The sequence below is a fragment of the Lepidothrix coronata genome, unplaced genomic scaffold (assembly GCF_001604755.1).
Source record: "Lepidothrix coronata isolate B3197 unplaced genomic scaffold, Lepidothrix_coronata-1.0 Scaffold250, whole genome shotgun sequence".
Classification (NCBI taxonomy): domain Eukaryota; kingdom Metazoa; phylum Chordata; class Aves; order Passeriformes; family Pipridae; genus Lepidothrix; species Lepidothrix coronata.
The window spans coordinates 412,894-429,830 of record NW_016690430.1 but is presented as its reverse complement, the minus strand read 5'-3'; the positions used below and the strand labels follow the sequence as shown (position 1 = coordinate 429,830).

At 35.8% G+C, this 16,937-nt stretch overlaps 1 protein-coding gene across 3 annotated transcripts in view; it reads left to right on the top strand.

Annotated features, from left to right (window-relative positions):
* The window catches only part of GRB14 (growth factor receptor bound protein 14), a 61,290-nt gene extending 44,703 nt beyond the window's left edge, over positions 1-16,587 (top strand). The window contains exons 6-14 of one of the 3 annotated variants that reach the window (XM_017835191.1): positions 3,150-3,287; positions 4,344-4,454; positions 4,645-4,740; positions 5,311-5,391; positions 7,637-7,753; positions 7,852-7,909; positions 8,001-8,088; positions 11,637-11,730; positions 15,608-16,585. In XM_017835191.1, coding sequence (XP_017690680.1) covers positions 3,150-3,287; positions 4,344-4,454; positions 4,645-4,740; positions 5,311-5,391; positions 7,637-7,753; positions 7,852-7,909; positions 8,001-8,088; positions 11,637-11,730; positions 15,608-15,754 — 930 coding nt within the window. In that variant the 3' untranslated portion in view covers positions 15,755-16,585. Of the gene's footprint in view, positions 1-3,149; positions 3,288-4,343; positions 4,455-4,644; positions 4,741-5,310; positions 5,392-7,636; positions 7,754-7,851; positions 7,910-8,000; positions 8,089-11,636; positions 11,731-15,607 lie in introns of all 3 variants that reach the window. The other 2 variants (XM_017835192.1, XM_017835193.1) reach the window with 2 other exon arrangements.
* Positions 16,588-16,937: the final 350 nt, after the last annotated feature.

The following is a 16,937-nucleotide window of genomic DNA, read 5'->3' as shown; positions in this document are numbered from 1 at the left end:
TTCTCACCTGACTCCACCATTCCAGTCTTCAGGCTGAAATAGCCGTGCTCTGAATTTCAGTCCCTTATCAATCTCCTGGATGTTGTTTTAATCTGCCTGTTGCCTTTCTCCATCTTCCACTGTAGGTTTTGTTGGCCTTTCTCCTGGTTTAAACTCCTCAGGTTGACTGAGGTCTCTAGGAGACAATACTGAGAATCAGAATCAGTTCTTCACTAGAATTACTTGGTGCTCCCAAAATTTCTCAGCAGGTTCAGGGGAAAATCCTGCTCGTTCCCAATAGCATTGGTCTGGATTGTGGCCAGCTGTCTCACATCTGTGAAGAAATCAGTCATCAAATTCAACTTGAGTCACAAAGTCTTAGGATAATGATGGCTTCTTTAACTCTTTAAAATACTTTGTAAATGCTCAAGAAGCATCCACCTTAGCAAATGTTCCTGTTTCTGTTGCCGCAACCATTCTCTCCTTGAAAACATTGAAAATGCAGACAAATAAGTTGTGTAGTTAGAAGTGCAGCTCTCAATCTTTATTGCATTCGGTGACGTGTGATTTCTGCAGTTTATATTATTATATTCATCTGACACACTGCAATGTTTTATCTGTTCTGTTGTTTTTTCACTTTCTGATTGATTTCGTACTTTATTTGTTTAGGGGTTTTTTTTGCAAAAAAAAAGACATTTACTTTGTTTTGTGTTCAGATTGGTTTTAAATTAGTTGATTTTACAGCTAATCAAACGGTAATCAAGTCCTTGGTGCTGTCATATATTAGTATCTGAAAGATATGGTGGCATTTGACACCACTCTACATATCATGTTATATATTTCAGTGTGTGAAGAAGAGAGTACAAGGAGTGCAAGTTTATTTTTGCATGTTGTGTGACCACTAATCCCTGTCTGCAGTATACCATCATTTAACTCTCCCCTTTTCTTCAAGTATTGGCGACTTTTCTTGTTTTTGTCCTATTCCGATTACCTCTTATCTGCATAAACAGGGATCCGTTCCCTTCTGTTGTAAACTTGCATGTACCTTCACTAAAAACCCAAAACAACAAACCAAAACAGCCACAAAAAACCTGACCAAAACCAACCTGCAACAAAAGAACCTCAAGGAAGGTATCTTTTCTACTATCGTTCATTTTTGGCATTTATTACAGACATTCAGTTCTCACTCTGAAATATTTTTACTGCTCATCTTTCTGACAGTTAATGGTTTTGACTACATCTTGTTCATGTTCTATTTTCTCACACAGTCCTCAGATGTCTTGGAAAGGAAAAGATGGATTTAGGATTGCCTTTTTCCTTGCATTATTGCTACTTTATTTTAATTGATAGCTTGGGTACAACAGTGACTGTTGAAGCTTAGCATTGTATTGCTCCTCGACTTTGGTCTGCTGAGTAAGAAAAGTGTTTTTGATGACAGAATTTCTGATTTGAAGCTCTTATGGCAGGAATCCTGGGGAAGACACTTGTGCAGGCAGGAAGCCAACCACTCCTTTCAGCTTCCGCAGAGATATTAAAGCCTAAAAAGATGCTCTTTTGTTTTTTGCATACATTGACTCGTTCAGATTATCCTAAAGCTTCCATTTGACTTTGTTTGTGGATTTTATACTTTTTCGATTCAACCTTTATATTCCCCACCAGTGAACCTGTTAATATGTGGCAAATGGGAAGATTAACAGGCTGGAACGCCTACCAAGACCTACCCGTCTGCTTCAATATGGCTAAAATAGCTTAAACTACATTTGCAGACAGCTGTGTGCCAGCAGCACATGTAGATAGATGTACCTATTTTTGCTGTAATTTAACTATTTGGGTGAATAGCAGTGGAGCTGCTCATAGCACATTCCTGGTTGTGGGCTAGGGCACTCCCCTGGCCAGTGGAGCCTGCCCGTGGTACTGCGTTGACACCAGCTCAGGTTGGTCTGCAGGTGGTACAGTCATGCATTTCACTGCAAGGTAGGAAAACAATAAACGTCAAAGAAACCTTATGTAGCTTGGTTGGAGTGCATTATTTAGTGGCCAGAGAACTTGGTGTACTTCCAAAATCATGTTCACTTTTTCATTCTGCTGCAGTCCGGTACTGGCCAGTCTGTCTCTTGCCTTGTAATCTGTTGCTTCATTCCTCAGATCAGATTTTCTGGAAATGGCAGTGGATAGGAAGAAAATTCAGCCCTGAAAGCTGCTGATATCAAACAGAAAACCCTTTGATCCCTACCTCTATGTAAGCCTAGATAGTATTTGTGATACCACAGGCCAGCTTGGGGCAAGGTTCTTTGAAGACCTTGGTAGTAACACAGATTGCTTTGCATATTTATGGAAATTGAAGAATTCTGGGTTGATATGTTTAGAATCATATTTCTGAATAGTTTTATTGGAAGAAGAGTTATAAAAATGAATGTATTATAAGGAATTAGAATAAAGTTAACTAGCTTGGTTGCTAGCTTTTAGTGGGTACTTTTGCAGACTGAGTAGAACTATTCTAAGCCTCAGCAAGATAACAGCTGTGTTGCACTCTGGTTGAAATGGCTGAAGAGAAGCCACTGAGTATCTTGAGTAGAGGCAGGACCTGTCTTGGGAACTGGCCCAGTCTCTCTGGTTTTGGTTCAGCTACAGCACTAACTTAAGTACCACTTCAGGTGTTGAGCCCTTTACTCTCTCCTTTGGAAAATGCTAATATCTGCCTGACCTGCATGGATTTGTGATTCAGAGTTTGTGGTTTGCTTGTTGAATAATTTTAACTCAAGATAAGTTCTCTGATTTGTAACATGGGGCTGGGGGAGGGATGTATTTTTTTTTTCTTCTGTTGGTAGCATTGATTAGCAGTTTTATATAAATAGGGTCTGAGGCATGGGATCAGTACTTCTTACACTGGTTTGGTTGCTGAAGTTAACATATTGCAGAAGTAATGCTCTCATTTCAAACCATATGTTCCATATAAATATGTAACTTACTTAGCATACCTTGGAGTTGTGTAACATTCTACATGCTTTAAATCAGAGGTACTGCTAATGGGATTAGATGCAATCATAACTGAATTACTGTGGTGTGATAGTGGATTTAGGGGTTTATTCCCCTTAGTCCTGTGTATGTTAATGAAACAGAAAGCTGGTTTCAGATGAAAAGAAAAATGGATGTCTTACATTTTCTTTCAGATGTTCCTAAGCTCCAGCACATATCCTGAGATTCATGGTTATTTGCATGCAAAGGAGCAGGGGAAAAAATCATGGAAAAAAATGTATTTTCTTTTAAGAAGATCTGGCCTTTATTTCTCCACTAAAGGTACTTCTAAGGTAAGGGAGGAAGAAAAAAGAGAGAGTGAGAACTATGAGGTCAGAGCAAAGATATATGTATTTATCATTTTTTGTAAGAAGAAAAAATATTTATAACCAAATAACTTACAGTAATTAAAAAAAGAGAAAAAGTAAATCTGTTTACTATGGATAAAATCTAGAGAGATATTGAGATATAAAATTGGGAAAGTGTTGTCTTAGAAACTGTACTTTCTTTTTGCCTGACAAGTTTGCTTCATTCTGGTTAATATTTTTCCAATCAGTTGAGTACCCTTTTAAAATGAATTTTCAAATACCAGTTAAAATTCTGAAGTACAAGTAGATGCTCTGAAAAGTAGATATAGTACTTCATTATCTAAATTTAGAAATTTTATAGGATGACTTTGGGATTGCTAAGAATTTGTCACTGGACAGTTTTTCATTCTGCTAGTTCAAATTTTTGATGGTGGTACTTTAAACCTTATCATATTAAACACTGGAGTCGAGACACCTTTTTTAAGTAGCTGAACTACTTAAAACAATGTTTTTTCTTGTTCTGAATTTGCTGTAATTAACTGCCAGAGTATTCATTGAGCTGTTTTTGTATCCTTCAGCAAATGTCTTTTGTTTGCTTCCTTAAGATAATTAGCCTTAGCTGGTGGAGATAATGTTTAGGAATAGTACTGGGCAATAGTTATTACAGTATGTTGTTTTTCAGATCATAAAAGTATATTTTATTTTGATTTTTGAAATGCATATTGCTCTCAAGATTTGACTCCTAATCTAATATTATTATGCCTTGAATTTAGTGGAAGTTTTCCCCAAAATTATATAATTTGTAGTTTGGTTTTTTTCCCTCTCTAGAAGAATAAACTCTTTAAGTAGTTTTTTTCTTTTTTTTTTTCTCTGCATGATAAAATTAATATTGAGTTGCCTCTTTCTAGATTTCATGATGTCACAGTTAAAACTGCAGTGTGTAAGACTGTATTTTGGAACAGAATAACTACTTACTTTTCTGAGTTTCTTGTCTAGAGAGACTGGCTGAAAGTAGTCTAACTGTATTACATTGCTTTTCAGGAGCCAAGGCATCTGCAGTTTTTCTGTGAATTCAGCAATAGTGATATGTACATGTCTTTAACAGGCAAAAAGATTTCTGGAGCACCAACAAACTATGGATTCTGCTTTAAGGTACAAACTTATTATTCTGATACATATTAAAGCAAGCCACAGTTTTTAGGTAAGCTTAAATTTCTTTAAGGTTTTTGAAAACAATATTCAGCTGTCTTTTATAAAATAGGAGAATTAGTGGCTTTTATTTCAACAGGTATTATCTTCAAGATATGCATTAATGCTAAAAAAATGTGCTGTGGCCTTCTAGCCTAACAAATCAGGAGGAACCAGAGACCTGAAACAGCTCTGTGCAGATGATGAACAAAGTAGGACCTGCTGGATGACAGCAATTAGGTTGCTTAAGGTAATTTTTCTTCTGAGTTAACTTGCTGAAGTTTAGTGTGTGATATTTTGATGCTGTGCAGTAGAGAAGTAATATAATTTTAGGTTTCCATGCAATAACAATATAAGTTTTGTACTCTGAAAGCTTATTTTTATTTATCCCAAGGAACAGAGAGACCAAATTGCTGGGGGGATTGTAGGGGATGAAATGATGCCTCAGTCCTGGAAATATTTAACATTAAGCGTATGCTTCTGTGTAACTATGTTGGATTCAGTGAGATTGTTGAGTAATATTGAACAAAGGGACAAAAATACAGAAGAAGGGAACTTTAGTGTTTTAAAAATGTGTCTGTGTTTGTGACAAAATAGGAATAGGTAAGTTGGCATGTTAAATGGGTAGTATTTAATGCAGAATGTACATTTATAAAGGCAGGAGCAACAATGAGGATGTACACTTCCTTATCCTAGCAGCGTTTGTCCCTGGTTTCTAACAGTGAAGAAAAAAATGTGTTATCTTTTACATCTGAAAAAAAAGCTTAATTGGCTTAAGTTTATAATTTAAAATGCTAACCATGTTATTTTCTGGTTTTAGTATGGGATGCAGCTGTATCAGAATTACATGCAACCATATCAAGGTAGAAGTGGCTGCAGCCCTTTGAATTTAACACCTATGGTATGTCCCACAGTAGCTCCATGAATGAATACATGTTTCTGCAGTCATGCTGTTTTTAAGTAACTTGTGTCAGTTATACTACTGACCTGGTCCTTCAAAGTCTTGCATGTGCGAATGCTTGCTGAAATCTTTAGGGCTGTCAGGGTTGACTAGAGAGCTAATTAGTTAATTTACTTACTTAATAGAAATTGGGTAGTTTAGAGCAATTAAAAGGCTTTTCCCTTTTGTCAAATCTCCTGCTGTCAAAAAGAATGGAAAGAGGATTTTGAAAAAAAAGCAGCAGGACTATAAATGCATTAAAAGAGAAGCAAAGTGTTTAAGGTTACACATGCTGTAAATGATGAATAAACAACTTGTAAAAAATTCTCTTCAGCATACTATGTATTTAATTTTTTTTTTTTAAATATAAAATATTAAGTACTTGAGACGAATTTCAGGTGGTGTAATACTGATTGGACTTCAGAGTAAGATCATAATTTGGTAGGACTGGGTTATAGAGAAAAAACAGCCTGTGTGTCCATCTCCTCAGTCAGATAGTTGGAACTGTCCTTTTCTTTAATATCTTATATTATCCCAGTTCTTTAGAAGTCATTTGATTTCAGACTTTTTCATGGATGATTTATATCCCTTTTGGTTCTTTTTTTTGGCTAAATTGGATAAAAATTGCTTGTTGCAGGGACCTGTGACAAATATTTTATGGCGGATTTTTTTTTTTTTAGTTTTTATTATAGTTCTTGCTGGTAAAATGCATAAAACCCTCATTTGCTATTACAGACATTCACAAAAATAGTTTTCAGTAGTATTGCTAATAAGCATGGCTTCAGAATTGTGCTTAATATGCTGACTGTGTCTTTACTTTCTGTTCTGTGAAGCTGTTGCAGTTGGCAGCTGTGCTCTTACAGTGGATCTGGGAGCCATTACTGATTCTCTCCTCTTACACTGTTGTGTGCATTTAGCTCCCATAGCTTCTAACACAGGCAGAATGTAAGCACTGTTAACAATGGCACTGCTTTTCTACTTGTGTATAATTCACAAATTAAACAGCATGTTGAATAAACTTGGGGATTAAGTGCACACGCTAATGAACATACTTCAGAAGGGAGCCACTTCCATGTTTCGCATTCCTCAATAACTCTCAACCACGTCAGCTACGAAGAGTTCCCTCCACTTTGCTGGAGGCAAACATTTTCTCATATTTTATCCTTGTTTTTTTTACTTTTGCAAAGTTCTTTACAGGTTACAGTTACTCAGAGAGACCTTAGTTAGAGTATCAGGAATTACAGACCTTAGTTAGAGTATCAGGAATTACCCTGAGCTACAGAATTGCTCTTCCATTTCTAGTTGTATTCATGCTTGTAACCAAGCAAGAACAAAACAGAGCTGTTTTGGTTTGGGACTGGGAAGTTTTGCTAACCCTACAGAAATCTGGGCCTCTTGTGTACAGATGTTACTTTAACTTGTAGAGTGCTAGAATGTTCTTTTAGCTATTAGATATTCCAATGCCTGCCAACATTTGAGCTGTTACAATCCATACGAAACTTGATTTTGTAAACTTTGGTTTCTGAGAAACATTTTGGTGATTTTTAGGATTGTTTTGTAAAACTTCAGTGTTTTTATTCTGTTATCACTGAGAGAAAAAAACACAAGTTTTTTTTCATAACTGATGCTGCAGTTATTGAGTCTGTGATAGGAGTTAGAAGGGATGTATAGGAGTTAGAAGGGATGTATTAAAATAGAAGTTATACTCAATAGAAATTGCTGGTTTCAATGCTTAAATCTGGTAAAATCTGAGTGGAAGTTTATATATCAAATATATAAATTTATGACATTTATAATGAAATATTTTAAATATTTTTAAATTTGATCATTATGTATAAGAATGTTATATTTTTTCTTCTTTTTCTGTTACTTGGACATCTGAATTACAGTTTCCTGACTTGCTTTGATATGCAAAGGGCTAGTTACAGTTAAAAATATAAATAGAGTTTATGGTAAAGTGATGTATTTATCATCCATTGCAGTAATGCAAAAAGATGGTCTGTCCTGCCACATTGTAAAATTGAGCTTTGCAGCAGCATACTGGAATCACAAATGCTCCCTGGGGTAAAATGAGTTTGGCTCTGATGGGAAACACTGCTGATACTTGAAACATCACTTACAAAACATAGTGTTTTCTCAGAAGCTCGCTTTTAATGATAGATCTTGTAAAAAATGAGCAAACTAAATTTATTTTTCTTTGTTGCAGAGAAGCATTTCAGAAAATTCTTTAGTAGCAATGGATTTCTCAGGACACAGAAGCAGAATTATAGAAAATCCAACGGAAGCCCTTTCAGTTGCAGTTGAAGAAGGATTAGCATGGCGGGTATAAACACCTTTGCTTTATCAGAATAGTATTTTCTGATTTGCTTTTTTTTTAACAGAAAAGCTTTGAAATCATGTTTTTACTTCTCTCTTATACAGAGGAGAGGGTGTCTCCGACTCAACTCACATGGTAGTCCTATTGCCATGTCTAACATGGGTATGTGTGAGTTAATTTATTGCTAGAGAAATGCAATAACTGATTCTTTCAGTAAAAGGAGAATGTTTTTCACAGATCTTTATTTCTATAGCTATACACAGATCTCAGTCGTGGTTTCATCATAAAATCTCTAGAGAAGAGGCTCAGAGACTTATTTTGCAGCATGGACTTGTAGATGGGTAAGTTAATTCTTTACATGGCTTTTTTGAGACATGTTCCTAGTGAACAATTCCTTCTTTTTATTGGAGAGGAGCTGGAAGAAGGAAAAGTTTGCACTAACCTAGTAGGAATAAAAATTCTTTTATATAGGGCTGTCTGGGGATCTGTTGCTTTCTATTTTATATCATTTGGAAGCAATAAAGTGGTGATCTAAGACTTCGATTCTGTCACTGACCGATTACTTATGTCCGCTCAGAGCCAAGCACTTGAGCTCTGTATTTGCACAATATTCTCTGGGAACTGTCAACTTTGGCACTAGTGTCTTTTGTATCTCTTAGTGATGAAAGAATGAAAGCAAGCCTGAAAAGATTTATTCTGAGATGAACTGTGCTGGGACAGACGTTGAAAAAAAAGTATGCTTTTTCTCATGAATTGACTAAAAATTGTATCCTCCTTTAATAGTAAACAATAAACAATAGGATAAAGGCTTTTATTTTTCTCTCATTTAAGTATTAATTTAAAAAAAATTACAAAGTAAGCAGGTATTCTATGTTCAAATCCTCCTGGTTTTCATTCCTGTATTTTTGTCCTTACTCCTGTATTAAAAGTAAACTTGGACCTCCTTCATTCAGTGAGTAATTCCGTAAAACTCTGTTTCTTTGAGTCTGTTTCCAGTTAAGTACCTGGAACATCAGATTGCTTGTTAAATTCCTTCAGTTTTTGATTAAGTATGTTGTAATACTATTTTCTACATCTACAGAAAGGGCTGGCTCCAGGGAAGAAAAATATGAAGGGAAGGAAAGGGGGAAAAAACCCAGTCATACTCAGTGCAAGGATTGTTAATTGGTCTTCTGCTTTTGTATTTTTATTTATTATTTAATTTCAAGGGTCCTGTTTTTAGACCTGGCTAATCATCCTGAAACCGATTCTGTACTCTGCATTTATTTTTGCATTTTTTACATGGGAGGGACAGGACATGGGGTTGCATCCCCCATGTATTTCTCAGCAGGATATCATTCCAGGCCTGCTAATCTTCCAGTGTATTTCTTACACAGTAGATGAAACCCAGGAGATTTGGCGAGTAAAGAGCAATGGTGTTTGAAATGAGCAAGTGAATACCTTGTTAGCATTAGTTTAGTACAGTGTTGTTTACATGATATTCTTGGCTTTATTCATAGTTATGCACTGTGCTTCTTGGGAGGGATGATACTCTTGTGAGGACTGTCTAGAATTGATTAGAACATTGGTAGTATGAGCTCTCATATGCTGTCAGATACATATTCAGGAGTTACAATGAGGTAATGACTACATGATATCATGTGACTAATGCTGTGCTTTTTGATGGGCTGAAAGAATGAATTATAACCAGAAATACAGCCATTTCTGATGGGAATAATAAGACACTGTTCTGGGAAGGGAGGCAGGGAGAATAATGCCTCTTGAGCCTTTTAAGGTGATCACAAGCAAGGAGTTCATGTGCATATATGACAGAGGTAGTAGGGCCTTATGTAATACGGTATGTACCAACAAATACGTTGTTCGTGATAGTTTATAGAAGATAAGGGGACTATTATATAAAGGATCTACAGTAGTCTCAGTATTTGGATAAATCAACAACAGAATTAAGGACAGCAACCATCTTAAGGCACCCTATGAAGGAATAAAGTTCTGTTCTGGTGTAAAAACAACTTTCTTAAAGAAGCTTACATAGAAATATTGTAGATTTTGTACTTTACCCTCTAAAGGATGTTTGAAGACTTTTCAGTGATAAATGGTTAACAGGATTGTGAACTGATCAGCATCAGGTTGATGAATGGGATAACAGAATTACCAAAAGGCCCATGAGAAAATGCAACTGGTCGTTCAGAGAACTTTATTGGGGAGCAGCTGACTGGAGTCATCCAGCATGTCTAAAAACCTCCTGCCAGCCAACATTTCTAAGATTCTGTGAACTACAACCCTTTCTTCATAATAAAGTTTTTAAAGGTTCTTTGACAACTAAAGTAGGTCTATTGTGATAAGGTTAGAAAAGAGTAAAGATTTTTTTATCTGAAGGAGAAGAAATGTTGCTTATCTTTGCTATTAAGGAAAAAAGTAAGAAAATATACTTTAAAAGAACTGATGAGGGGGAACATAAATCCTAATCAGTGTGTTTATTTTGTGTGTCATTTAATGCAAAGAATCTGTCGTAACTGTGTTCTGAACAATTTCCTTCATGTCCCGGAGAGGCTGAGAGGCCACTAGGTGGTGAGAGCGAGCCAGCTCGCGGAGCCCGCGGCTGTGGAGACGTCTGGCTTGTACTTGTACTGCCGTATGCTGAGTTTGCAGTTATCCCTCTGTAATAACTGAATTACTATCAGAGCTCCAAATTAGTCTGGATAAGGATTTTGATAGAAATGGTAATGATTATGGACTCCAAATTTCTTAATTCCAACTATTTTCTTACTTTGGAAAAGTAGGACTCTTAACAAACTTTGAGAATGAAATTGGTACTTTGGAACCATGCCAATAGTCAGTGCAAATCCACTGTGAACCTTTGGCGGATTTCTTTGCCTGAAATTCTTTATTTTCATATATAGTAGCTGGGCTCTCATTTCTGGTGTGTGGTGGGGTAAAAGTAGGTGTTCACTAATGCTCACTTGATTGATACCTGCAAGTCCATCTTGCCCATTTCTTTTGTGTCCTGAAAGAGGAGCATGCTTGCCAGGGCTGCCTCTCTATTTCCCTTCTTTGATGCATTGGTTAGCTACAACAGTTCCAGACCTGCACAGTGCAAGCAGTTCATACTCTCTCCACTACAAAGCTATCTATCAGGTACTTCCCTCTGTCCACCAAACTGTTCTCTGCTGATATTCCAAACCATGGGATTTGATGAAAACTGTCTCATACTGATAATCATCCTTTCCTGTACCAGATTATTCTATCACAATTACAGCAAAATTGTGTTTTTGTCGATGTCCTGGTTGGAATAAGTTATCAGTGAACTAGCTGCGGTGGCACTGTTGGCCACTGAGAGTGTTGTGATTTGAGTAATGATTCCATAAAGCAAGCAGGATGTAACTATGTCTTGGTGGGAATTTTGGTGCTGTGCAGAAGTGAATGTGCGTTTATGAGTATTGGCCAGATGTGGAAAACATTCTGGTATGTCTCTCAGTACCTTTTCTGTAAAATTCCTGTTTAACGACCTTTGAATTTTCCCTATAATGCTTGCAATTTCGATAACTGTCAGAGTCCAAAAAAAATTTTTGTTCAAAGCACAAACTTTGAGGGTGCTTTTCTGTCTGAAGAGATGCATTGTAATTCTATGCAGTGTAAAAACTAACGCCTACAGTGTCATTTATTCTGAGAATGCATGTTTTTCACATAATAGACAAGGTGAAGAATTTAAGAGAAAGTATTCCCAGTGACACATTTGCAAAGAAATACTGATTAAAAGCCTAACTTGCGTAATTGATATTATTTTTGCTTTTCACTAATACTTACTGTAATGAATTTCAAACAGTTTTAACTGGCTATTTACAAAAGGATTTCAAGTGATCTTACTGTGAAAATTTTCAATCTCTTTTAGGGTATTCCTGGTACGTGATAGCCAAAGTAACCCCAAAACATTTGTATTGTCATTGAGTCATGGATTAAAAATAAAACATTTTCAAATTGTACCAGTAAGTAAATTTTTTCAGTTTATGTGTGCAGTTGTAAAATCAAACAATTGAATAACTGTGATAGAGTATCGATGGATTTTTTTTTTTCTTTTACTGTTCTATGGAAGATGTAAACCTGTATCACTAAATATAATTAGTATTCTCTAGTAGACTTGAACATTTTTGAGCTTTGCTTTTGATTTGTTCTAAAGCTTGACTAGTAGTATGAAATCCAAAAAGGTTTCTTGAAAAAACAGACAAATCTATTTCAACAGGAATAGAAGCAACCCTGATGTCATGAAAATCATGTATTAATAGAGGTCATGTTGCCTTTTCATTTTTCAGTATGTGCACAATTTCTTAGTCATCTGTTTTGGACTGTCTACGATGTGTGTCTATATCTCACTGAGTCATCTGTTCAGGATAGTTTCAATATTTGTAGTCAAACATATTTTGTTGACCTCTGTTCTTGATTCATGTTATTATGATATATTCATGTCCAGGTCTTCTTCAGCGGGACAGTTTTGTAAAAAAAAACACAAAAAACTGATATCCTTATTTAATCCATCTACTTTGTAGGTAAGCTGAAATTTCCTAAACTGGAATCATATTTTTATCAGTTTTCATCGAACATACTGTCCAGTTCTACCAGAATAGCCAGCCTTCTCCATTGCTTCCACTCTCTCACGAGGTGGTTTGTGCAGGTTTCTTTACATGCTGCTTCTGTTGAGATGAGAAGCACTTAAGCATTATGTGTTTTGGCCACAGATGCTTGACATAACTGAGCAGACCCATAGCTTTTTCATCTCTCTTCACGAGAACCTTTCTTCCAGACCACTTAATACTCTAGCGTCCGTGTTTCTTCCTGCTGAAGTTTCTATGAGATTCTGCTGTTTCTCAGTAGAAATTTGTGTAGTGGCACATTTTTTTTGTTTCTGGTCTGTTGATCCCCTATGATCATTCACCACATTTCTGTATGCCTTACCTAGGGCTTGTAGCTGATATCCTCCCTTAAAAAAAGTTCCTGTAGAATAAAAAACTGAAGCATTATTTGGAAGCAAAAAGCAAATCAGTTTAGTTAAAAGAGCTGTCCAGGATTTTGTTATGTTTAGATAAAGACAATGGAGAAGTCCTTAATCCAAAAGTGATGACTATGCCTTGGATCCCATGTAAGCATCAATATATGGTCTGTGATAAGAATCCCAGGTGTAAGATCTCTATGATTCTATTGACTGCAGTAACTTCTAGTATTTACTTTGGGATAACTGTTGTTAGATTTAGAAAACGTCCTGAACTCCATAGAAATAGTGTATGATTCTGCTTTGTTACGATGTCATTTAACTCTCAAATTTGAGACCACTTTTTCTTTCCCTATCAGGAAACAGACCCTCTCTTTTCTAGGAGCAGATGTAGCAGGATGCTGCAGTTACCTTCAATTTTCTCTGAAATAGATGAGTCTCTTTTTCCCTTCAAAAAATTATGCTAAAACCTCGCTCTCGTGTTGTGGGATCTTTGGAGGAACCAGGAATTCTTTGTTTTGATATATTCTTTGTCTATACACTTAGGTTACATTTCACCATACTGTTGGTTGAGAAGACCTATACCACTTCATTGCAGAACCTGTCCTACTTGATGGAAATTTTTTTTAATTGGTTTTTAAGTAAAGCAATTTCTCCTATGCTAGTAACCAGAAAAAAAAAAATCTGTAGTGAGAACAGCTTAGTCTAGGGAGAGTATGTGGGTATGGAAGCTGTTTGTCCCCCAAACATAGGCATGTTCCAGTTCCTTTCTGTCACTTAATTTCCAGTTGCATTCAGTACCCTCATGCCATTCTCCATAGCCTGACTTACACATGCTCTATTTTTGCTAGAACAGTGCTCTTTAAGGAGTTCAGAAAATTATTCCTTGAGGAGGAGAAGGTTTTGGTTCCAGTTGCTGCTAATCTAAATGAAATGATTATTTTCTAAGAAACAAGGCATTTTGTATTACTGCAATAAATTCATAGCTTATTAGCTGGAGATCAGGGTTACCTCTTTGAATTTCAAATTCCACTGTTCTTCTAAACTCTTGCCTGTTTCCAGTCATTGAGAAGACAGACTTTCCTACTAAATGTAAATAAACAAATGGCATTATTTTTCTCTTGTATTTTAGGTTGCTTCAGATTATACTGCATTTAAAAAATGTCTCCTTTTAGGTAGGGCACGCAGCTTACCTAGTTCAAGCTTCACCCATGTTAACAGGTACCTTATGTTAACACTGGTAACCTGTGCAAGAGGTGTTGCAGGTGGGTGGTAGTGAATTGATTGTAAAAAGTTCAAAAGAAAACCTTTGGGATACATTCAGGATCCTTTACTGTGTTTTTCAGCCTTTATACTCTGAGCTTATACAAGTTAACTTCAGTGTAGTCTATCCCTAAATTAGCTCTTCTGTAGTACATATGAAAAAAGGAGAAGTGATACACAGTTCTGGGACCGTCTTTTTCCAATAAATGTTCTCTCATAAGAGCCTTCTTAGCTTGCAGAAGGTGTTAGGTTCCTGGACAGCATAACTTTGATACGACTTTTTACTTTGCAAAATATTGATAGCTTTAGAATTAGCAATCTGTCTGGTATTCATTTCAAGGTTTGGAACTAACGTGGAGGAGGAAACTAGACATTTGAATTGTTAACTCTTCCTTGTCTGCTGTCAGTTGGCAGGAAAATTGCATGCATAGGGAAAGTCCAATGAATGATAATCCATTTTCAGGTTCTTGGCTGGAGCACAGGAATTTACACATACACACATTGGTAATTCCTTAACTAGCAGTGTTGACCTGGTCTGACCAAAGTCTGAGAATAAAGAAATTACAAACTACTTCCAGACATGGTAGAAAGGAGTAGAATAACCAGGCATCATAAGCAGTTCAACAGCTGCTTGCAGATAAGAAATCATAGCTACAGGTAGCAGAGCTAATTATATCTTCTCCCTTCCCCTGTACTCAAGTAGGGTAGTTGCATCTTTCCCTAGCACACCATCTGCTACTCTATGCTAGCCCTACTTCAACATCTTCTGTTCACTACTCTGTCAATCTTGTATCTTTTTTCCCTTTTCTTTTTAAAAATAGTTTAAGAAGTTTTTTACCCTCTATTTACAAGAATATTAATTAGTCGCTTTTCCACTAAACTTCTTGATATTAGACATATTAGTAGTAGAGGAAATAAATCAAGAAATTATATAGTCAGTAGCACAGTCCTAATTGTGCAAGAGCTAACATTCAGTAACTTAGAATAGGGAAATACTGATTGTAAATTTTTAAGCATCTACAAGTCAAAAGGAATCTTTTGCAGTTTCTTCTTTCTCTCTTGTATCTGTGCTAATACATGCATTTGGAACTGCAGCAATTTTTTCTCCTACAACAAAAAACATCCTACTAAATCAAGCATGTTACTTTTGTGATGGGCAGGGTCTTGTGCAGCTGATACCATCCAGCACACCCCAGTGCACTAGTGTGTAGCCTCATCACACCTTATGAATTAAGTGATAGAAAATCATGGAATATGAATGGAGCAAATGTTAGAATCTGTGAGTAACTTGAAACTTGGTTGTTTTGTGTCACTGTGTAAAAACTCAGAGTTCATATTAACTCCAGCTATCATTCCAAAGCATAAAGTAGCAGAAAGAATATTCCTATATTTATTTAACTGTTCTTTCCTTTTAGGTGTGTTAAAAAATGCATTACTTTTCTGTCGTTTATTTTTGATGTTGGTGTGAATGATCACTGTATTTTTCCTTCTTTCAGTAGCCGTAATATTGTGAATATATTGGTCTCTAAGAACACTTCTCAAACAAGTATTCCAATCAGGAAGAAATACCACAGCAAAAGAGGATTTTATTGAATCTTGTTTTTCCATTTTTACAGTTGGAAGATGATGGGAAGCTATTCTATACCCTTGATGATGGTCATACCAGATTTACTGATCTCATCCAGCTAGTGGAATTCTACCAACTTAATAAAGGAGTTCTGCCTTGCAAGTTAAAACACTATTGCGCACGAATTGCTCTTTAACCAAAGCATCTGTTGTTTCATCAGAGGGAAAGGAAGATACTAGAATACTTTTCCCCTAGAGGCAATTTGTATAGCAAAAAGGGGGCAAAAAGCATTACATTGTAAAGATTCTATGTTTAAGCTGCAAAAAAATTTATATTCTATATAGATAAGAACTTTGCTTTGTGATTGTCACAGCAAAATTAACTTTATGGTTTTAAAAAACCGTTCTTTCCTATGTAATTCTTTAGTGCTGTCTTGTACTTTGGGTTTTTTTCAACTGAAAACAGTTTTGAAAAATATTGTCTATCTCCTACAAAAATATAACTGAAGGAAGATCTTTGTTCTTAGGTTTAAAATTAACTTTTTGTCTCTATAAATGTTTCTCATAATTTCTGTTCATCACATAAAAGAATAACATTTACTGTGGTGAGGTTAAGAAGCTGAACTGCACATTTTATTTGTAAATAAAATGAATAAATATTTTGCACTATATTTTTGAATGCTACTTTGAGGATTATCATATCCAAAAAGTGAAAAAATCATTAAAACCACTTATAACTGCTCAGTTGTATTGAGTTGTGCTATTATTGTTGTAATATTTTAAAGGATTTTTTTTTTCTCTAATGGCTAAATCTATATCTTTGTACAGAGCAGGAGTGTCACTTTCTTGGCTGTGGAACGTATAAACATGCATAAGTTATTATGTAGTGATAATATGGTTTAGTGCATACCTATAGTCTCCGACACAGAGAGAGGGAGAGAGAGACCTCTTAAATTTTGTGGATTATTGCACAGTTAAGAAGGGAATCAACTTCAGTTACTCTTTAAAAATAAAGGTAATGTCTTAATATTTGCAAATTAACAATATTTACAATACTTGCAAATAAAAATAAATTCACTGGGCTTGACTCTGCTGAAAACCTTGTGAAAGTGTATGTGCAGTCAGTTCCTAGCTTATTTTATTATTTATCACAAAATAAAAATGTCAATACAGCTATTGGTCAACTAGTCTTTGCAGATTACCAAGTATCTAACAATCCAACTAAAAGGAACTGAGATGGTAGACCAAGTCAAATTTGGGACCATAGCATTAGAAATACTTTTAATATCTGTGTTAAGAAAGAGAGATGGTATTGCTGCATCCTTGAACAAAAACTCGAGTGCAATGGGGCCTGAAATGAATGAGGCATCTCCGGATGTC